General features: G+C 43.2%; 1 protein-coding gene across 10 annotated transcripts in view; it reads right to left on the bottom strand.

The window, feature by feature from the left end:
• PITPNM2 (phosphatidylinositol transfer protein membrane associated 2) overlaps positions 1–14,883 on the bottom strand; it is a 121,851-nt gene that overhangs the window by 49,228 nt on the left and 57,740 nt on the right. For all 10 annotated transcript variants that reach the window (XM_085075454.1, XM_085075449.1, XM_085075453.1 and 7 more), the window contains one exon: positions 12,579–12,752. In XM_085075454.1, coding sequence (XP_084931580.1) covers positions 12,579–12,656 — 78 coding nt within the window. In that variant the 5' untranslated portion in view covers positions 12,657–12,752. The remainder of the gene's footprint in view (positions 1–12,578; positions 12,753–14,883) is intronic.

The following is a 14,883-nucleotide window of genomic DNA, read 5'->3' as shown; positions in this document are numbered from 1 at the left end:
TATAGCAATTCTAGCCAATTCTGCAAGTCCTCATCTGTGACCAAAATCCACTGAGGAGTCTTACTCACTATCATTCTCCACTTCACTTTTCCCCATTCAGGCAGTTTTAACAAAAATTTCTCTGATGAGGATGAGCTGCCTGATTCTCACCCTACAGCTGGAACCCTGGAGAACCCACAACATTGGACAAATTTTCCTGTACATGAATAATTCCATCAGCAGCTTTTTCACACAACCTGGAACTGGTAACCCTCTGATGGTGGGAGATGTGAGGGTGGCACAGTGTCATTGTCCCAAGACATTGTGAGGGAAGAAAGGAAGAACCAAGTTCACTGAGACTCTCTGAAAGTCAGTTCACGTCCCACTTCTGATTTGTGGTTATTTTATTCACTTCTGTGCAGCTGCAGCAGAACTGCAAACCCTATTCTGGGAGCAGGGTGTGCTTCCTCCTCCAGCCTTTCCAGATGACCAACTCCAGCCCACAGCCTTTGTCACCCAGCTGTAAACCTTAAGCAAATTTTGGCCCTTCATATTCCTCCCACTTGTCACTTTATCTATGTAAGATATGACAAGGGCAGTAAGAACACTTTCTCAGATGAATGTGAAATAAGAGCTGTAGCTCTGCTGACAAAAAAAAGAAAAAAAAATCAAATATTATATCCCAAACTATCTTTAGAGCCAGGACTTTTGAGTCAGGCCAAATTTATACTCATAACACAACACACTGTTGGGAAGGATAGTATGATCAAAGAGAAACTCCCCAGGATAAACCCACACAAAGCTGCTTCCCAGCCCTCCAGGCTCTCACACTTAGCTGTTGGCTTGTTGAGAAGACAACGACCTGCAGTGAAGTGATGAAGGGCCAAGAGTCAGGAGAGATGGTGAACAGTGCAATTACTGACCAGACACACAGACAAAAAAGTATCTTTCTCATATAATAACAACAATAATAAAGACATTGACCACATGCACTTGAGAGACCAGGATGGTACTCTGGGCGTAAGTGGTGCTGTGAAAGTGAAGCAATTCTGTGAGTGAAGAGCAATTTGCTCCGCAGCCATGCAGCCTCTTCATCCCTACTGTGCCTGAGCTGCAGCCTGGAGAGGGCTTGTTACAAGGAAGTGGTCTGTAAATAACAATTAAAAAATAACCATTGATTAGGAAAACATTTGGCTTGAGAAGTGTGTGGCAGACCCTTTCTAAGTAGTATCTGCTGAAGGTGCTGATGTGCAGGCACTTTAGGGTCAGTCTCGAAGGTTTCAGGCTTAGAGAGTAGAGATTTTATTTAAGAGACTACCTGTGTCATTGCAACTCACTACTGACACAGCATCTTCCCCCTTTATAAATACCTGAGGAATGGTCCCTAACAAAATCAAAGAGTAGCCAACAGCCTTTACATGCAGGTTATCTAACCCATAATCACAGTAACCCATCTTGTATTACAAGAGGAAATCCAGTCATCCCTTTACAAGTCCCTCTCTCCTGCTGATGACACTCCATGTTCTGCACAGCCCCATCAATAGCTTTTCAGGACAGATGGTGACACAGATCCCTTCTAGCTAAAGTAATAGCATTAAATTACTCATAACAGGGAACCCAGAGAAGCAGATGCACCATGATTAGCAAGAATGCCAGTTACTTAAAGGCTTCTATTAAAATAAATCTCTTGGCACAGCAGCATAGCATGGGACACAGCACATGACCTCAGCACAACAATCACAGATGAATAATTCCCATGAATGTCACTTAACCACTGGGCCAGCCTAACCCCGTTTATCATCTGCCCTTCTCAACAGCAGACAAACAGCTGTAAACAAAGCCCTCCACAGGCAGGTTCATCAGTTCTCAGATCTTCCATCTCCTTTCTCAGTTAGAAATGTGTCTCCCCACCAGCAGACACAGCACACCTTGCAAAGCCTTAGTCCAGCAAACAAACTGGCCCAGGTGAACAGAACCAGTTGACTCAAAGCAACTTTTTTTGTTTTTCTAGTGGGACACAGCTCCATAATGGGATGATGCCAGCAGAAACCTGCACAACCCGAGCAGTCTCAGCACAGCTGGAGGAACAGCATTCCCAGAACAGGAATGCATAATGCTGGATAGAACAGTTAGGATGTGGCTTATTGGATCAGCTGGAGAAATACACAAGTCAGGCTGTGTAAATTAAGATTGCCTTGTAGTGTTTTGCTTTTGGGGAATTAGAAGGAAAACAGCCCCATCAGCTAACTCAAGACACCAAGAAGAACATTAACCTAAACCAGAGTCCTCCTTGTGTTCCTGCCCTGGACTCCAGCACAGGCTGCTCATGGGCTCGTAAGCAGAGAATCTCTGCAAAGCCAACAGCAGCACTGTGAACAGCTCAGTTGGTTTAGTTTCTCCTGAAGTTGTCTGTTTGTATTGTAACTACTCCGAGCACTGCAATGGTCCTGCAGAGAACAGTAAGGACAGGGTAGGCTGCATGGTGATAATGGGTGATCCAGGCATGTTCCAGCTTTCAAAAACAGATTATAGCTATAATCTCACCCTGTTTACCACTGATTATTGTTTCCAGTACAAGCTCTCAATCTAAATAAGTGAGACAGTGATTACAAAAGGTTGGGATGCTTCAGCTTCCCCATGAAGTTCTTACTTCCTTTCAGCAGTGCAGTCACACAGTGCCATGGACCCATGAGAGTTCTTATTTGAGATTACTCCAATTATCAAGACTGACAGCACCACGCTTGACAGATCTATCATCCATGGGTAAGGAAGACATAAATCATTGTCTGGAAACAATAACCAGAAGATTTTTTTGGGTGGTATTATTTTTCCCCAGCTCCCATTTGGAAACAGGGTATTTTGATAGTCCAGACAAAACTCTTCTGGGAGAATGCATTAAAATAACACTGAACTCTTGGGATTTTTTTAGCCCACTTAGACACAGATAGGGATATGAGAAGTTTCCAGCCATCTGATGGTTTCAGTTAACAAGGACAGTGAAGACATCTCTGTAACCACAGAACAAGAACATGACAGCAAATATCCCCAGAGGACCCTGCTAACATACTTGCACATATCATTGTGGCAAGGGAGGCTGAGAAAACATTCTCTATGACCAATTACTATTTTTTTATTATTTTGGATGCTAAGGCTACCATAAACACCAATTAAGTCCCCAGAAACAGACCTGTCCTTTGGGAGCCAGAGAAAGCCTGAAGTGCCTCACACAGTCCATCAGACCACAAAAATGCCTGAAGCTGCTTAGCAAGATGACTCCTGCCATCACTGGAGAGTTCTTAAGACCTTTTTTCACTAACCAAACCTACCCTGTTCAGTTTTAGAAAGCAAGTACAAAGGCATCTAGGGTATAAGCAAAATACAGGCTGGGGGAGAGGAATAAATTCCTTGCTCTCAATCTGTTCCATACACTAAGGGAAAAATATTCCCAACTGTCTCCAGTTGGACATTGTTTAGGCTGAGGGATATTTCACTCTTACAATTGATTTTCCAGTGTGGTGTCTTCTTCCCACCAGCAAGAGCGTTCCTTGCTGTGCTCCAGCTGCCCACCAGCCATCCTCACCCCCACCTGTAGGCACCAGATACTGGAGGGGATACCAGTGACACTGTGACTGGGAACTTGCACATGGTTAAATTTGACAGAAAAGCTGGGAGAGGTTTTAAGTGAAGCAGCCTGTTAGTGTCAGCCATGTAATCTGGCTTATTGTGGCAATATCAGCAGGCAAACACCACAAATAAACCAGCACAAAATATGACAGCACATTCCAGCCATAGCTGCCAGAATTAAACAGCACCTAAAACCAGAAAGCCAATGATGGAGTCACTGGGAAACACCGAAAGGTCCTGGAGCTAATGCTTGGTTTATTCTTAACAGGTTTTCCCAGCAGAGGATTGCTGCACGTGGGTAACATGTCCAGTGAGGGTGTGCCTGCTCCGGGTGTATCTGCTCTGCCTCCAGCCGCCTCTGCTGTGGGATGACTCAGCTCTGTGTTCTGTTAACCACTCCTTCACGAGCATTTGAGCTGACATCTAATTCATTACGAGCAATCTGCTTTCACCACCAGCAACGTTCTGCCTGCTGATGCAGATATCTGATAGACCAGGCCCCATTCATGGTCACTATTTACTGCAGGTAATCAAAAACTAGGTCTTTGGCTATGAAAACAAAATGCTGGGTTATCCTGGAAGTACAGTAGTGTCATCCTTTCCAAGTTGTTCTTTTCTTTTCAAAACATATGTGTCAAAGACCTGAAATGACTAATTAAAATCCTATCACCATACCCAGGGCAATACCTGAGCAAAAAGCTTTGTTCAGAGGGAAAGAAGGGAGCAGAGGAGATGGAACTATTCCACTCTTAGAGAAGCCAAGATGCGGAATTTCTCATCATGTCAAAACCAACATAATTTTATCAATGCACAGCGTTCTAAAAGCAAACAGAAAGTTACAGGAATTCAATTTAAAATAAAAAAAAAAATCACCCTTACTGTTATTAACACAGCAGAGTGCTGAAGTACAACAGCACACAGAACTTCTGGCTGTTGAAGGTTTTTGTGCCCCAGTCAGAGCAGCTGAGCCTCCTCACATTAAAGATGATGGAATCAACAAAAGAGCACCATTTTGAAGAAGGAGAAAGTAACCTGAAGGCACAGAGCTGCTGACAGGGCTACATCCAGTAGCCAGATCTTTGAATCCCCATTTCAGCATCCTAACCATGATGTGACAGAGTTCTTTGCTGGGCTGGACTAGGGACCTTTACAAAATATAGCTTTGATAAACTGAATTTCAGGAGTTGAAAAAAGTCTTAATGGTTATATTAGAAAGACAATCTTACAGGTAGGCAGAGGCTTACACTGAATAATGGGAACCCTGCTATCCCAGGGATGGTTTTAATAGAACTTTTGAGCCTGCACTTTGTAAGGTCCAATCAGAAACAATTCACATCAAGTTGGACTGGCAGTCCCACAACCACAAAACTGCCTGAGGACAGCAAGAGACTTAAGCTGTGAGTTTTGCTCTTGTCCCTCAAAGCAAGCCTCACTCTGTCTCATCGTGCACAGCTGAGTCCATAGGAAAACAAGTCCAACCACAACAGGATTCCCTACTCTCCCCATAACACTATTCCTGCCCATCCAGAAGCTGTGGACACCACTGGACCAGGTTGTTGCTTACACCGTGAGCACCATGTTATGCGTGCAGCCAACTTTAAACTGCATCCTGTGTTTCCATGGCAACGGGAGGGGCTGCATCCCCTGGGTTTAGTTTGGGCCATCCTCACTCTGCTTCAGCTGCACAGCAATCCTTGCTGGGAACAGCAAACCAGTGATGTCACCAGTAACCATGGTGCCCACAGCTGAGCCTCCCCCGTGCCCTTTGTGCTCTAACATGCATCCTTCATGCGTGACAATTACTTTAATCCAATTAGTGCTGTTAAAAAAAAATACATGAAAGGCCATGTCAATACTTATTTTGGGAAGGAAGGTTAGTTTGAGTCAACAAGATAATGATCAGAACACGAGGCTTTACAATAGCACTTTGAGCCTCATTGCTCCAAACACACAGGAATGACCCGAAACCCTGGGGAGAAGGGAAAGAAATCTGTTCCTCATCAGCAGCTTCATTAATAAAGGCAAAAGAGCAGCTGTTTTAAACAGCCCCTTTTAGTTTTGATCAATGGCTGGGCAACGTGCAGTGCTTCATTCCAGCCAGGCATTGCCCTGTCCCCAAACATTGATGCCTCTCTAGCTGAACATAATTCTGATAGGAACCACCAAGAAGTTACCATCCAACTTCCCAATCCAGCATTGGTCAGCTGCAGCTTCAGGAAGGTTCCCCTTTGGGTTCTTCTCAGCTCTGCAGGGAGATGCCACCTGATCACTCCTGTGCAGAGCGACAGAGGCAAAGCTGGGCATGCAGGAGGCCCTGAGGAAGGAAAACTCTCACCTAGGGATGTGCACTTTACCTGCACTGCATTTACAGAACCATCAGCACCATCACTCCTGGCTGCTTTTCTTGCAATGGAGCACATATTTTTTTGTAAAAAGCCCCAAAAGCTGAAGGCAGGATGGGCTGTCAGTGTCAGGCTCCCACAAGGCAGAGCACAAACACGCACAGCACCAATTTGTACAAACGTTGTAGGCACTGCATTATTTAGAATCAGGGCTAGATATTAATGAAGCTGCTTGTACAAAACCAGGATATTTTGGGGACAATCAATTGTGCAGCGTCATAAAAAATTCACAGCATTAAGAGAACCTTTCTCATGGCCACTCATTAATCATTTTGCCTTACAAAGACACCCAGTCATACTCCTTTAGAGTCAGGGCTGGATGTGCCAGAGGCACATGAATTAGGAATCACTTTATTATGGAGATACCTCAAACTTGTTTACCCCACATGCTCCATCTTTCAAAATGTCTATTACACTTCCAGCTCAGTATTTCATCTACTCGAAGTATTTCCTTCTGTGTCTTTGAACTGATTTTTCACTGCATTAACTATTCCACAGAAGCTGTCTGCTAGAATTACTGCAAGTTGCCCATGACTATATTGTGAGTCAGAGACAAAATTTCAACTTGGGGTGCTTTGGATCAATTCTAAACCTCTGACTACATCCTTTACACTTTGGAACTCAATGCAATTTTCACTAATAATACACCGTGTGCTAAAACACCGCAGGACAGGCTTAAGGAAATCCCCACAGTCTTCCTAATACTTAATTCATTACTTGCCTTTGGGTATTTGAAAAAGCGAGAACCTAATCCCAGTCAACAGTCAACATTTTTGTCCTTTCGTAAGAATAAAAAAATACAGAAAGAAAAAGGATTTTTGACAGCCACCAAGCTCAGTAGGATTGGCAGTGCTGTGTCCTGTATTAAAATCAGTGCAAATCTGAAGTTTAAAATCATGCCTGTGTTATAACATTATATCAGCTTCATTCACCTTTGTTAAGAAAAAGGGAGCGTGTGTGAACTGTCAAGGCAACATCAAGTTCACTACCCTAAAATCAATCTTTTTTGGAATATGGTATGGAATCACAGACAATATAAGAATTGTTCAAGATAATGACTACAAAACAAGAAAAAATAGATGTAGAAAAGGTGTTTGCTCCTTCTGTATGTTTTCCCAGAATGATAACCTCTCACCTGCATGAGTGACACCCAAGTCTGGTACCACCAAACGTAACTGTATCATCCTTGTCCTCAAAACTAAACATCTGCAAGTGCCTTGCTCTCCACTTCCAGAAGGATGCAAGTCCTCAGATCACAAAGAAGAAATTATGAAAACCAGAGGAAGAGAAGAATACAGAAGCCACAGGTTTTAATGCTGGAGCACAGAAACCAGGGGAAAAGCTTCAAACCAGACTTTGCTTTTAGACTTGTGAGCCTTCCAGGGTCTCTGGAGCCGTCAGCAGCGTCACCTGCTTGAAAATTAAAGCAGAAATGTCTGTCTGTGCAGATGGCCAAGGCATCTGCATGGAGAACAAAAATAATCAGCCATCCAGTTCTTCAGTGTCCAGAGATGAAGGGTTAGTTTGCTTTCCCCCACTCAATCAATCCTTTACCATCTGCTGAGCCTGCTGGCAACTGCCAAGTGGAGCTGAGGGTTTAAGGGACATGACTTTTGCACCTGGGTATCATGACAGGACCTCAAGAATTACCACCACCACCAAGTAGAGCTTTAAGTCTGTTCTCAAAGATGCTTCCTCAGAGCTATATGGAAATGAAGGGGAAAATAGGACAGTGCAGGTGTCTGGAAACTGAGATGATGGACAAAGCATGATCCTCCAGATAGGAGGAAAGTGACAGGATATTCCAGCAGCAGTCAGGACAGGAGAGTACAGCACACTGCAGATGCTGGGAACATGCCTTGATTTTTCAGGGAAGGCAATAAATGCAAAGTGCTGGAAGACTATAGAGGAGAGGCTCATGTTAAAACATGAGAGAAGCCTTCAATTCCCAGGATCCTGCCCGAGTTCATCAGTGCTGAGCAGATGGGTTATCTTCCATGCAGTGTCTCAAAGAGGGACCAGAGGCCTTTCCCAGTTGTGGGCCCTCAAAGTGATAAGCGACAAAGTGTTAATGCTATTAATTGGGAAGGATGACACTGTATCTTAAAATAAGTCTCATCCTCAAAAGGTAATCACTAGGTCCAGCAGAAGAATATTTTTAAAGTACACTGTCTTTGGAGGAAGATCACAAATACCCAGAGAAATCTGTGTGGACAAAATGAGGACCAGAGTTATTTACAACAGACAAGAAAGCTGCGCACACTGATATAAAAATAAGTTTTAATAACAAGAGGAATGCTCTTGTCTTATGAAAGGGTCAGAAGGGCAGCGGTCTCTCGGAATCTCATGGCATATGGAACCACAGTAATGAATGTTATTAAGATGATAAAAGGACTGACCTTTGGCTAATAACATCCTGACAAACGCATTCAGGGCTCGTATTCCAAGCTTTTATGAAACAGAGACTTAACATTAACATGCACATTGTTTCTGGTATGAGGGGGAGGTGTACAGAAAGGAAGGTTCCCTGAACACACAAGGAAAGGATGCCAGTGTTCCAGGAAAGGATTGCTGTTGAGACAAAAATATGCAGGACTCAGAAGGGGAAGAATTAAGAGACCCTTTAATAAGATCTCTCTAACATGTAAGACAGATCCCTTTGTGCCCAACAGGATTCACCTCGCAGAGACTGAAATAGCACACACGCCTTGGATGTGATGTGCAGAGTCTGAGAAGATATCCAGGACAGAGTCCTTGGCTCAAAACTTCTGCAGGAGGAAACAAATCCCTACAGATGGTTACAGTTTCCTCCATAAATGGGTTGTGCTTCACCGAACTCATTCCAGTGCCCATCTCCAGGTGTTCCCTGCTTATGTTGAGCCAGGAGCCTGCAGCTTCCCAAGATCAAACCACAGCTCTCCCAGTCCCATGGACAACTCTCCAGGCTGAGTTCATTGAGAAATCTCTCACCCTTGGAAGAAGGATTGGCTTTCAATGTGCACACAGATTTCAGGAAAAAGTCATATGAATAGAGGTACAAAGAATGATTTCACAGTTTTGAAATATTTTGACAGTTTCATGCACCACAATAAAACCAGGTCACAGCAGGAAGGAAGATTGCTGGTTCTTAGGCTCAGATATAAAAATTAGTATGCTTTAATTTGGACATCAGAAGGGACAGAAACTCAGCAATGATGCAAAAAGGTCTTGTGCTCATGGAAAAGCTAAATTGCATTAAAGAAAGGGCTCCCAACCTGCAGAGGCTGACAAGGCTGCGTGAGAGGTTTCCCATGGAAGGATATTGAAAGTCTAAAATTTAATAGAGAAAAACAATTCAGTTCAGATCTGCTAGGCTTCAAGCAAGTCGAGGGTACATTAAGTCCTTGCTGTAATGTAAAATTAACTTATTTAGGGAAGAATTTAAGTGCTACTTAAAGTACTGAAACCACTGACTGTAGATAGTATTTCAGAAGCCAGCAGAAAGCAACTTAGGAGACTTTTTGCTCTCTCACCTCAAATTAAAAAATAAATAAATTTAAAAGGAAGGCAGCAGGCCACTCATCTCAGTTTTCACAGCTTTATCCACCAGCCTGGAGAACTTGTAGTTATAAGAGGAATTACAGAGCAACACGGGCATGCACACTATGATTTATTGCACGTCTCGCCTGCCCAGTGGCGCAGACAACCAAGAGAGATGTGGATTATGTACTGCACAATTTTAATTCTCCCATCCAGTAAACACAGCAAATATGAGTACAGCCTGTTCCCATTTAATGGAAGATCCTTTGCTACTTGGGAATGATGCTGCTTACATCAAATCTGGTGGAAATTTTTGTTAATACTTCTAAGAAGAATGGATTGTTCTCTCAGGAAAAAAAAAAGATTGACCCTACCACTGCAAAGCAAAAATCTACATGAAAATGCCTCTGCAAAGTGACCACACTACTACAGCTTGGGTCTGAACATCCCTGCCCACATGGCTTTGAGGCACCAATTCCCTGCAAGGGCTCAGGGGAGAAGGGCTTTTTGGAAAACTTCCATTTGGACGATGCTGAAATCTAGGAAAATTTATACCTACACAAAAAAAACTCCTAAGCAGCTTTATACCAAGTGGTTTGGAGTTTAACAGGAATTTTCACTCAGGAGCTTGAAGGTAAACGAGTGATCAACATTGAGTACGTGCTTGAGGCTCCCTAAAACCCTTGAGGAATGATCATGACATCTTTTCCACTGCTGGAGAAGTGCTTCTCACAGGACCAGGCTGCCTGGTGCCTCCAGCAATGCCACCCCTTCTGTAAACGATAAATGTCTTAGAAATTAACCTTTTGCTTTTAAGAATCACTCCACTTCCCAGGAACTACTTCAAAACATTCTGTTCTACATTTCAGCCACAGATTTCTCAGAAATGTCTCTTCACTGCTGCTTTGTGCGGATATCTCAGCTTGTTCCCATAAGGGGGCTCAACATGCAGAACTTACTTCTCCTGTGGCCTCTTCAGGCGTTTCAGAGGAAAAATAAAAGGACAGGCATGAAGCACTTTCTCGTTCTCTGGAAAGGATGGAAGTCACACTCCCCTCTGCTCCTTCCCCAGTGCCTGTCTCAAAGACAAAACCTCCACTTTTAAATCAAGCTGAAGAAAAAGAACATCTGATATCCTGGTTTAGGAAAAGCTCACATTGAAGCCAGCAGGAATCTTTCCACCAATTTCAGGAAAAATTGAAGCCAATCGCTACCAAACTATAAACTCTACCCTAAGTAGTCTTTCTTGTTTTGTTATTGCTTTTTGTTTTTTTCAAACTTGAGCTGAAACTAGTATCCTCAAGGAAAAGCAAAGCTAACTTTTCCTCTTGCACTACTTGTACAAGTAACACAGTGAAGTCCCTTGCTTGTCATGCACTTCTCCAGGTCCCCTGGACCTTGGGCTCCATGCAGTGTTTCCAGCTTAGACCCCTGCTCCAGGAGAGTGGAGGGAGATCAAAAACCTGATTTGACATCTGATCTAAGAGGAAACCTTACTCTGCTGTCTGTCAGTGCAGTAGAAAATTAAAGAAGAACTGGATGGCTATTTGGAGATGTAGTTTCTCAAGCAGTTCCCTGGGCTGGTGAACTTCCCCTTGCTTGAAACCATAATGGCTTCTCACGTCCTTTTGATGTTAAGATATGGCCAAAATCTCTGTCAAGTAACAAAGCAGATCCCAGTGTTCTGCATTATGAAAATAAAAACCAGCAATTTAACTTCTGAAATCAAAAAGCAAATCCATCTCCCTGACCAAGACCTCCAGAATTCCTAGGAGGCCCCACAGACATTCCCCAATTAAGGATTCATCCTCTGTTTAATCAGGTGGACTCCTCCTTCCTAATCAGATCACTCTCCCCTACGCTCTGCTGCTCACTGACAAGTTCTGCACAAATAATACTCTGCTGCCATCCACCAGCTCTTCATGCAAAGCAGCTGAGCCAAATTAGGAAGACACAGTTGTTAACAAAATAATTACACCAATATTCAAAGCAGCTACAGCATCAGGAAAAGGTACAGAAAAACGAAGCTGCCTAAGAAAAACATTTACTCGTTTATGCCAACGTTTAGGTTAAACACACATTTGTGTCAGAAGAAGGAATTTGACTGTTATTACTGGAAAATACACACCATACATTCTTTTAATAGTCAGGCCCAAGTGCATGAATCCTTAAGAAACACAGCTGGGTGGTCAGGAGAGAAATGGGGGAGTTGTGCTTTTGCGTTCATTTGAGGGGTTTGCTTTTTTCCCTTAACTTATGTTAGGTTTTAAGCCAAAGCAGATTTTTCTATCATTGCTTCATCCCATTCCAGAAAGCAGAGTTCTCCTGCAAACTCAATATTAGATGTGTGTTTTGCTGGATGAGCAAAATTACATTTTATTTAAAGCATGGGACAATGAAATAACACTTCAGATTCATTTCCTTTTATAACTGCTCCTGGTTGGATTTCGAACACTGGGAGAATATGGGCACAGAGGATTTCAGTTACAAAACCCCAGCATTTTAATTAACTGCTTTATTGCAGACAGGGAATTCCACAAAAATTCCCATCAGTATTCAGAAGCCTATTAAAAATAATCTACATTTTATGCCTAAACTGATTAGTATCTGTTTCACGGTGGTTAATAAGCATGAATATCTTACATTTAATTTTTTCCCATCCTTAATTCCAAGTTCTGCCTTTGGTTTACCTCTCAAAATTCCCAGAAAAGAACAGAACTGGAACTGGAATTGGCATGACCAGTAAGCAGAGCCCACCTGGGAGGCAGTGGCTGTTTATGCCCTACAGCTCCATCCCTTCCAGTCTGAACCCACACACTTGGGCTAAGTGTTCCCCTAGGAATAAGTTGTTGTTTCCCCAGGTAGGTCCAACAGAGGTTCTCTTATTTAAGGAGAAGAGGAAGCAACTCAGAAATTGAAGTTTGTGTTACTTTCCCTGCTTCTTCTTTATCAGCAAACAGCAAAACTCAAATTTAAAACACCCAATCCTGCAGCAATTCTCCCCCACCCCACACAGAGCCCCCACTGCCCTGCAGGGAGCAGAATGTTGCTGACCTGTATCATGTAGAGCTGGGCGATGCGATATTCTTCCACGCTCATCGGAAGAGGAATACGATATTCCTTTATGAGCATTTTGGATACAAAAATCTCTTGTCCACTCAGAAACACAATCCAAAAGCTTTTAGTAAAGGCTCCTTAAATAATGGCAAGGAAATGCATTGAGGATCCCTGAAACAGAGAGAAAGCAGGAGGGGGGGGATATAGAAAAGTGGTTATTTTCCATTCTTATGGCAGAACATCCTATTTAGAAAGAAAACAACAGACAAACATTAATTTTTGTAATAGCTATAAGCTTAATAGCAGAGAGAAGAATCCCTGGAGTGCTACCAGACCTTTGGTATCAAATTGAACAGAACCTTTCAGAAGAATTTTTATTTGCTTCAGGGGATACCATCAAAGCTATTACCCTCCTAACCTTTGCCACCGTATCAATCAGACTTTCATATGCAACAGCATCTCCACGGAAGAGATGTGACAAAAGTTCCAAATGAATAGGCAAATCGGCTGCTGCCTGACAATAAAGTCTCTCTCCAATGTGAGCAACACACCAGAGATGCATCTACTCAAAGGCATCAGGTTTTATCCTCTCAGATTCATTTAGCAGCAAGAAAAGACAATAATTAGACTTTCTCAGCCCTCAGTACCAACATGATGAAGAAAGACCTTCGGATTCTAAGAATAAAGACAACAGAAATCTGCTTTTTTCCCTGCTTTATTCTGAATTATTGTCTTGGTAGGACCCCTTCTCTTACACCTCCAAAGCAGTCTGCTGGCAAGATCCTCCTGTCACTGCTGTCAATGCCAGGCTCATTTTTACACTCCTACTGCATGAGAAGACAAAGATCAAACTGCAACAGAGAAAAATCCCACTGTACCCCACCTCAAGGTATTGTAACAGAATTATTGCTTAAGAATTCAGGGAATACAGCATTTATTACACCATGGGTCAAAGCAGGAACTTTTCAAATATCTTTGAGAACCCCTATGGACTGTGGATAAAGACAATAACATTATGTAAGGAAGGGAGAAATAAAAGGATAACTATTGAGGAAAAGAGGACACAAGAAACAAAGTCTGTTATCAGGCCAAGTCAGCCTTGGCAGGATCTGGTGTTTGCTCTCGCAGCACACAAACCATTCATCTGTCTCCTTCCTGTCACCAAAATCCACCTTTCTGCTGTGCCTGCTTATTGGAAGTCTTCAGACAGAGCTGTTGGAGCCAAACCAGCCCCAAACCCTGTGACTGGTGAAAACAACCAACAGAATAAACCCAACCAATTTACCTGGTGGATTAAACCATGATGTGGGAGCCAGGAAACCACACCATTATCAACAGCCCTTAGTGCCAGTCAGTGTTTGCACAACACTTCACCAACCTTTTACGAGGTTCAGAAGGGTTCAAATACATGCCCATGGTCACAAGGCAATCAGGGACAACATCCAGTATTTATAACCCAGGTTTACTGCGACATCTCTGCCAGAACTGCCCCAGTGCTGAGCACACATGGGGACACTGCCCAGAGGACACTGCCCAGAGCATCCCAGCCCAGGGCTGGCTGGCCCAGGCACACCTAGCCCTGTGCCACAGTGTTCCCAGCTTGCCTCCCTGTGATTGCCACATTTCTGATCTGGCACTAAAGCAAATCCACCCTGGACCGACTCTTCTGGAATAACGATCCGTCTGGTGCTGCATCATCTAAACAATTTATTTCCAAATTCAATTCTCTGCCGCATTTTATTGCTGTCAGAGCAATCTGTGTGCGTGGAGGGGAGGATGAAAAAGACTCTGCTATGGCAAAGCCTGGAGAGAAGAATTCTGGGAAGACTCTGCTTCCTGACACAGCCAAGCTATGCAGAGAAGTGTGTGCATCCACATGCACGTGCAGGATCCCCTCCGTCAAACTAATCCTCCAGAACAGGTGGAGATAATCTCATTAAGTGCTTTTTAATTAGTGTCATGGCAAAGAACAACAGTTACCACCACAGGATGGATGTCAAGCACCAGATCTGCAATAGTGCAACTCCAGGATCCCAACTCTTGGAGCTAATGGCAGTGGGAGACTCAGCCACATGTCTTGAGCAGTTTGTTGTGCTTTTAGAGATCTTTAAAAATTAGATTTAAAAGCTTCTCCCCCTGTTTCCCAAATGCTCTGAAAATGATTCTGCTCCATCATAAGGACATCAGTCACGTCTGTCCTTGCTGCTTGCTAAAAACAGGATATTTCTATCGATTGGAAGAGACTAATGAAAAAATAGAACCTAAAAAGCAGTAAAATGGCAAGAAACCAGTACCAACATGG

The sequence above is a fragment of the Lichenostomus cassidix genome, chromosome 15 (assembly GCF_008360975.1).
Source record: "Lichenostomus cassidix isolate B80296 chromosome 15, HeHo_3.0, whole genome shotgun sequence".
In the NCBI taxonomy this organism is placed as follows: domain Eukaryota; kingdom Metazoa; phylum Chordata; class Aves; order Passeriformes; family Meliphagidae; genus Lichenostomus; species Lichenostomus cassidix.
The sequence above is the reverse complement of the archived record's forward strand: the minus strand, read 5'-3'. Positions and strand labels throughout refer to the sequence as shown.